Source organism: Pollachius pollachius, assembly GCF_949987615.1.
Source record: "Pollachius pollachius genome assembly, chromosome: 4".
Taxonomy (NCBI): Eukaryota; Metazoa; Chordata; class Actinopteri; order Gadiformes; family Gadidae; genus Pollachius; species Pollachius pollachius.
This window is the reverse complement of record NC_136937.1, coordinates 1,794,440-1,802,413: the sequence shown is the minus strand read 5'-3', so window position 1 is coordinate 1,802,413 and position 7,974 is coordinate 1,794,440. Positions and strand designations below refer to the sequence as shown.

Genomic DNA, 7,974 nt, shown 5'->3' with positions numbered 1-7,974 from the left:
GGCATCATTATTGATACTGATGGCATCATTATTGTCATTACAGTTGTTAGAAGTTGTAAGATCAGATATCCATTAAATAATAAATAATACAATGTATAATACAATAATGATAACAATGATATCATTAAGAAGTTACCGATGGTAACTTCTTACAAATGTAATGAAATGTAATGTATCATTATTGATACCGATGGTATCATTATTGTCATTACAGTTGTAAGAAGTTGTAAGATCAAATATCCATTAAATAATTACTAGATATATTACAATAACTTGTAAAATTATATTTTTTTTATTCATGTCATTTTAATTAGATTCAGCATCATAATTGTCATTGATTATCGTTAATATTTACATTATCGTTAACATTATAACTTCGTTATTCTAACCAGTATCACTATCATTACCACTTTAGCTAATGTTAACGCTAACGTGATTCTCGTTGCGTCGTACCTGCGTTCCTGGTGTCCACGATGAACTCGGCCACCTCGAAGGTGTGTCCCTCCACCAGCCCCTGGCCGTGCACCTTGACCTTGCTGGCGTCTCCGATCTCCGACTGGCCCACCATGATCTTGAAGGGGCTGTTGGTCACGTGCTGGCCTCTCTTCTTCACGCTGACCACGTGCTCGCCCACCTCCTTGGGCGTGAAGGAGATGCCTGGTAGGGACCAAACACACACACACACGGAAAATGTGTTTGTGGGGACATTTTGATTTTTTATCTTCTTAAAGCTTTAAAACAGCTACGACCAGGATATACTAGCTTTTTACAGTTTCACTCAGACGGTACATGCATGTTTGCCTGTTGATTTTTCTCTAATTATTGTTTTTTGTTTTTTTTTTAACAAACAAATGAGTGTCCTTTAAAGAACTACACAAACGTAGCTTTACTTACAGATATTATCACATATAGGTATAAGTAGGTATAATCATTATTAAAAATATAAAAGCCATCATGACAAAATGAAAAATAAATATTGTATAAATAGGTATTCACAAATATTTATTATTATATCACATATAATTATTTTGATCATTCTCTTATTTTGAAGGAACCGATCAAAATAATCATATGTGATATAATGTATACGTAGGTATTAGCCAATATTTATTGATTATCATATCACATATTATTATTTAGATCCTCCTCTTATTTTGAAGGAGCCACTCGTGGTCCAGGCCAGAGCAGTTGCTCACCGATGTGGCGGTTGGGCAGCCTCTTCAGCAGGCAGGGCTCCTCGTGTCCCGACGGCGCCCGGATGGTCGCCATCAGGCTGCTCAGGTCCGTCTCTGTGATCTTCAGCGACACGTCCGTCGCCGTGCCGACGTTGAGCTGCGACATGCGCATGGTCTCGTCGCCTTCACACCGGGAGAGGGTCAACAGTAAGGGAGATCGGTTAGTTACATATCTAAGTTCTGCGGTTAGTTACATATCTTAGTTACATCTCTTAGTAAAATCTGTGGTCAGTTACATGTATTATTTACATCTCTAAGTTCTGCGGTTAGTTACATATCTTAGTTACATCTCTTAGTAAAATCTGTGGTCAGTTACATGTATTATTTACATCTCTAAGTTCTGCGGTTAGTTACATATCTTAGTTACATATTTTAGTTACATTTCTGAGTTACATATTTTAGTTACATCTGCAGCTAGTTCCATCTCTTAGTTACATCAGTTTGATACATACTTTAGCTTAGTGACATATCTTTGTTACATCTCTAGTTAGTTACATCTTGTGGACATATCTTTCAATTTCCCTGTTCAGAATAAACACGAGTACACACACACACACACACACACACCCACACACACACGCGGCCCCCCACCGGTGATCCTGGCGGTGAAGGGGCTGCCGGGGATGTGTTTGTCGTCGAACTTGACGATGATGTTGTAGTCGCCGGGCGCGGAGGGCAGATAGGACACGGTGCACGTCCCGTCCTTGTTGTCCTTACAGCTGATCTCCGCCTTGGACGGGCCCTCCACGGCCAGGGACAGCCCGCCTGGGGGGGGGGGGGAGGGGGGGGGGGGGGTTGCTAGGTTAGTCTGTCGTCGTTTCATGTCGTTGTTGACTGCCGCGTTGTTGTTAATCTTTATCACGACCCCAGACCATAAATGTGTGTACACAGCAGCAGAATAAGAAAAAAACGGAGATAAGGAAATATGATAATAATCTGCGAAAAGAGCTGCTAAGCAACAACTACAAAAGGCCGCAGGACAGGAGGAGAGGAGAGGAGGAGAGGAGAGGAGGAGAGGAAAAACTGAGGGGCAAAAGGAGAGGTAGAGGAGATGAGGAGAGGACATGAGGAGAGGACAGGAGGGGAGCAAAGAAGGAGAGGAACAGGATCTGTGTAATCGCTGCTGTCTCTCTAGATTTCTATTGGTCTGGAGGCGAGGAGGCGGGGCCGGGGGCGGGGCTAGAGGCCAGGGGGGCGGGGCCGGGGGCGGGGCCAGGGTACCTTCGCCGGCGTCCTTGGTGACGATGGTGAAGGTGGCGGGCCGGTTGACGGTCCCGTGGCTCAGGCCCGGCCCGAACGCCGTCACGTGTCCGCTGTTGATGGCGTCCACGTAGAACTGGAGCGGACTCCCTGGGGAGGAGAGGACATTAGAACCTGATGTTTGTCTCTTTTGCTCTGCTAAGGGGGAGCAAATGTCCCCTAAGTTAATTGCAGCATGGTGTTCCAAACATTTGTAGTCCTAATATTTGTGGTTTTGTGGTATACGTCATTCTGTCAGCATGCGTGTGTTTGTGTGTGTGTGTGTGTGTGTGTGTGTGTGTGTGTGTGTGTGTGTGTGTGTGAGTGAGTGAGTGAGTGAGTGAGTGAGTGTCTGTGTGTGTGAATCTCTATGCCAGCTTATGTGTATGCTAGCTAGTGTATGTATAGGCTAGTGTGTGTGAGTGCTAGTGTGTGCGTGACTTTGTGTGCGTGTGAGTGTGTGTGCGTGTGTGTGTGTGTATATGTATGCAAGCGCAATGCGTGAAAACGTGGTTGCGTGAACAGATGGATGATTGTGCGTGCTTGTGTGAGTAATAATCCATGGCAGAGTGAACAGACATGGACGTGTGAATGCATGCATGCGTGTGCAAGTGTGTGTACGTGTATGCATGTGTGTGTCAATTGTGTATGTGTTTGTCTCAGTGTGTATAAAACTGAACTGTGTGGACAGATGGATGTGTGTGTGTCTGTGTGCGTGTGTGTGTGTGCGTATGTCTGTGTGCTGTTTGCGTGTTCCTGCGTGTGTGTGTGTGTTTGTTTCGATTTCTAAGTGTGTGTGTGTGTGTGTACGTATTTCTGTGTGCTGTTTGCAGGTTCCTGTGTGTGTGTCTCAGTGTGTATGAAACTCGACTAAGTTAACAGATGGATGTGCGTATGTGTGTGTGTGTATGTGTGAGTGAGTCAGTGAGTGACAGAGAGAGAATTTGTGTGTTTGTGTGTGCGTCTATGTCTTTGTGCTGTTTGCGTGTGTGTGTGTGTCTTCATGCATTTTGCGTGTGTGTGTGTGTCTTCGTGCAATTTGCGCGTGTGTGTGTGTCTTCATGCTGTTTGCGTGTGTGTGTGTGTGTCTTCGTGTTGTTTGCGTGTGTGTGTGTGTCTTCCACTGTTTGCGTGTGTGTGTGTGTCTTCGTGCTGTTTGCGAGTGTGTGTGTGTCTTCGCGCTGTTTGCGTGTGTGTGTGTGTCTTTGCGCTGTTTGCGTGTGTGTGTGTGTGTTCGTGCTGTTTGCGTGTGTGTGTGTGTCTTCGTGCTGTTTGCGAGTGTGTGTGTGTCTTCGCGCTGTTTGCGTGTGTGTGTGTGTGTCTTCGTGCTATTTGCGTGTGTGTGTGTGTCTTCGTGCTGTTTGCGCGTGTGTGTGTGTATTCATGCTGTTTGCGTGTGTGTGCGTGTGTGTCTTCGTGCTGCTGGCGTGTGTGTGTGTGTCTTCACGCTGTTTGCGTGTGTGTGTGTGTCTTCGTGCTGTTTGCGTGTGTGTGTGTGTCTTCGCGCTGTTTGCGTGTGTGTGTGTGTGTCTTCGTGCTGTTTGCGTGTGTGTGTGTGTCTTCGTGCTGTTTGCGTGTGTGTATGTGTCTTCGCGCTGTTTGCGTGTGTGTGTATGTGTGTCTTCGTGCTGTTTGCGTGTTTCTGCGTGTGCGTTTGTGTGTGCGTCCCTACCCGGGATGTGGTTGCCGTCGTACTTGATGTCCATCTCGTGCAGACCCTTCTCCGTGGGGGCGTACTTCACCGTCACCGTGCCGTCCTTGTTGTCCGTGATGTGGGGCCGGGCGGTCCGGCCCGACGGCATCCGCACCTCGCCTGGGGGGTCCCGGTCAGACCCCAGTTAGGACACTACCATCTGGACCTCCCCTGGGGGGTCCCGGTCAGACCCCAGTTAGGACACTACCACCTGCACCTCCCCTGGGGGGTGCCGGCACAGAACCACGTTCGGACACTACCACCCGGAGCTGAACGATTTGGGGAAATAATCTATTATTTCGACCAATATTGCGATTGCGATTTAGTAAACGCGATTTTTCTTTTTTAAATGTCCCTACGTTCTGTGTTATTCACTAAACACAAGCAACAAATCATTCTATAGTACGACCGACACAACGGCAATTTTTGCGGTGCCGTTTTAAATCGCGGTCGTATATATACTCTGGATCATTTCGGTCAGTGTTCCCTGCCGGCCGGTATTCGGTCTACTTGACACACTGGCCGACGGGTTTTCAGTCGGCCCGAGTGCAAATACCAACGAGTCCAAGACGAGTCCGGGACAGATCTGTGGTCCTTTGCTGCATGCCTCCCCCTCCCTCCCCTACCGTCCTGTCTTAATCACTCTACAATAAAAAGGAGTAAAAACAAACTAATATTGCGATATCAGTTTGAGTTCGATTAATCTTTCAGCCCTAATCTGGAACCCGTGAGACCCTCCCTGATGTGTGTGTGTGTGTGTGTGTGGGTGTGTGTGTGTGTGTTTGTGTGTGTGTGTTTGGGTGTGTGTGTGTGTGTGTGTGTGTGTGTGTGTGTGTGTGTGTGTGTGTGTGTGTGTGTGTGTGTGTGTGTGTGTGTTCTTACCGGTGATCTCGCCCTGCTGTATGTGTGTGTGTGTGTGTGTGTCTTTGTGTGTGTGTGTGAGTGTGAGTGTGTGTTCTTACCGGTGATCTCTCCCTGCTGTACGGTGAAGGGGATGACCAGGTTGAACGGCCGGAGGATGGGCTCCATCCCGTCGCCCGCGGTTACCGGCTCCTCAGTGGCCTGGACCGGAGGAGGAGGAGAGGGGGAGGAGCTAGTGTTAGAACGGGGCGGTGGTACCGCCAGGGGGGCCGAGAGAGAGAGACAGAGAGGGAGAGGGAGAGGGAGAGAGGGAAAGAGAGAGAGAGAGAGAGAGAGAGGGAGAAGAAAGAGATAGATGGAGGGAGAAAGAGAGGGAGAGGGCAAGGGATAGAGAGTGCGGGAGAGAGAAAGAGAGAAAGAGAGAGAGAGAGAGAGAGGGAGGGATGGAGAAAGAGAGGGAGAGGGCGAGGGATAGAGAGAGAGAAAGAGAAAGAAGGAGGGAGAAAAAGAGAGAGAACGAGAGATTGAGAGAGAGAGAGAGAGAGAGAGAGAGAGGGAGAGACAGAGGGAGAGAGAGGCCTTTTGCAGCCTGTCTTAAGGGGGCGGAAGAGAGAGAGAGAGAAAAAGTGAAAAGTGAAAAGAGAAAAGACGACATGGAGGCAATATGAGCCAATGAGCCTTATACATCTAGACAACCATCTTTGTTCTAAATGCTCGCTGGACCCCAGAGGGGACCCAGATGGTCGCTAGGTGAACACGGCCTATTGAGGGCTGAGGATATGATTGGATAGGACAGGGATGACAGCGCCGGGCAAGGGCGGGACAAGGCTCTGGCAGGGATATGATTGGACAGAATCATAGTAGGGAACAGAGCCTTGGTGTCAGACCTTGCTGCAGCCAACAGAGAGCGAGAGCGAAGCAGAGAGGTAGAAAACAATACGCAACGGACATGCCGGATCGAAAGGCATTCCTTCATCGGAATTCCTGGTTCGGAAAAGCTGTGAAGCTTCGAGCAGACGAAAGGATAGAGGCTGCAAGGGACTTAAGATGAGGCAGAACGAAAGATATAATAGCAGAGGAGTGTTTCTTAAAGAGGGCGTGTCTAGGAAGACGTAAGGGGGCGGGGTTTATACCCAGTGGGGGGCGGACCCTACGTAGGGTGCGTAGGGCTGCTGTATTTGCAGCATGTCACACGGCTCCTCTATTATAGGGACGGTATCACTGGCCTATCAGGAGGAAGGCACACGGTGAGACACACCCACAAACCAACGACCGGCCAACTGTTTCAAACCCACACAGTAAGACTAGCAAAACACCACGGCAAAGACATGCTTCTCCCGGTAACTCCTGCTAACTCCTGCTAACTCCTGCTAGCTCCTGCTAACTCCTGCTAACTCCTGCTAACTCCTGCTAAATCCTGCTAACTCCTGCTAACTCCCGTCAACTCCCGTCAACTCCCGATAACTCCTAGTAACTAATGCTTACTCTAGGTAACTCTTGCAAACCCCTGCTAACTCCTGCTAACTCCTGATAACTCCCGCTAATTCTAGGTAACTCCTGCTAACTCCCGCTGTTTCCCACTAACTCCCGCTAACCCCTGCTAGCTCGAGCTAACTCCTGCCATCTGCTGCTGTTTCCTACCAACTCCTGCTAACTCCTGCTAACTCCCGCTTAATCCCCCTAACCCCTGCTAGCTCCCGCTAACTCCTACCAACTCCTGCTAACTCCCACTAACTCCCGCTAACCCCTGCTAGCTCGAGCTAACTCCTGCCATCTCCTGCTGTTTCCTACCAACTCCCGCTAACTGCTGCTAACTCCCGCCATCCCCTGGTGAAACAGAAACCCCGGGCTGGGCTCACCACCACATGGAAGGGGCTGTTGGGGATGTGCTCCCCTCCGAAGCGGATGGTGATGACGTATTTGCCGGGCTCCGGCGCGGTGTAGTAGATGTCGAACGTCCCGTCGGCGTTCTCCACCACGTCCACGTCCAGCTCGGCGCCGTCCGGCGTGGACACCTTGCACGTCACCTTGCCCTTCCCGGCCGCCTTGGCGTCCACCGTGATCACCGTCTCCTCGCCGATCTGGATGGTGGGGCCCAGACCCGAGCCTAGAGTAGTGGGGGGGGGGGGGGGGGGGGGGGGGGGGGGGGGCAAGACATGGACGCACACATACGAGAGAACAGACACACACACACACATACAGACACACAGACACACGTACATAGTCACCAAGATGCATGCACGAACGCATACACACAGGTACACGCACGCACACATACACAAACCCGTCCGCACGCACACAGACACAAACACAGACACACACAGGGACACACACACGGACGCACATACAGACAGGCAACCACACACTCACACACAAATACAGACACACACGCGCACAGACGAGAGAGAAGAGGAGAGGGGAGATGACGGCTGCGTCTGTGTTCAGATCTCACACCATCACACCGGACAAACCGCTTACCCAATCCATGTCCTCCAATAGAAACTGCAGGAAAAGGAAACAGAGCCAATCAGTGAGGTCGGATCCCAGGCTGTTGTAAAGCTGCGTCTCTCCAGCTACACTCTATCTCATAGTCCCCACCGCATGAACTACCACTCCTGCTTTCATGCACTCATTACAATTCCTGCATTTATTACTAATAATAATACAAAGAAAATCATAGATCAGGTATAAAAGTATTACATGAACACATAAATAATTTATGAATTGTTAATGAATTAATATTAATTAATTTGATACTTATATGAATATAACAATAAAAAATACGTATATAATTATATGGCTTTTGTCAACACTCAAAGCCACCTAACATAACGAGCAATAAAAGCACAGTGATGAGGTGAAACGGCAGAACCCCCCCGGCGGCCGGACCTGTGACCAGGCACTTGCTGGCGTCGCCGGAGGGCAGGGCGTGGATGCGGTACGGCG

The 7,974-nt window shown here is 49.2% G+C and overlaps 1 protein-coding gene across 1 annotated transcript in view; it reads right to left on the bottom strand.

Annotated features, from left to right (window-relative positions):
* Positions 1–7,974, bottom strand: part of LOC307075111 (filamin-C-like) — a gene marked incomplete at both ends in the record, with an annotated part of 69,709 nt that overhangs the window by 9,960 nt on the left and 51,775 nt on the right. Inside the window, 10 exon segments of the mRNA XM_079735616.1 lie at positions 454–657; positions 1,197–1,358; positions 1,827–2,000; positions 2,457–2,585; positions 4,147–4,287; positions 5,130–5,229; positions 6,162–6,254; positions 6,888–7,135; positions 7,507–7,530; positions 7,918–7,974. The exon segment at positions 7,918–7,974 is cut by the window's right edge and continues 133 nt beyond it. Of these exon segments, the coding sequence (XP_079591742.1) occupies positions 454–657; positions 1,197–1,358; positions 1,827–2,000; positions 2,457–2,585; positions 4,147–4,287; positions 5,130–5,229; positions 6,162–6,254; positions 6,888–7,135; positions 7,507–7,530; positions 7,918–7,974 (1,332 nt within the window).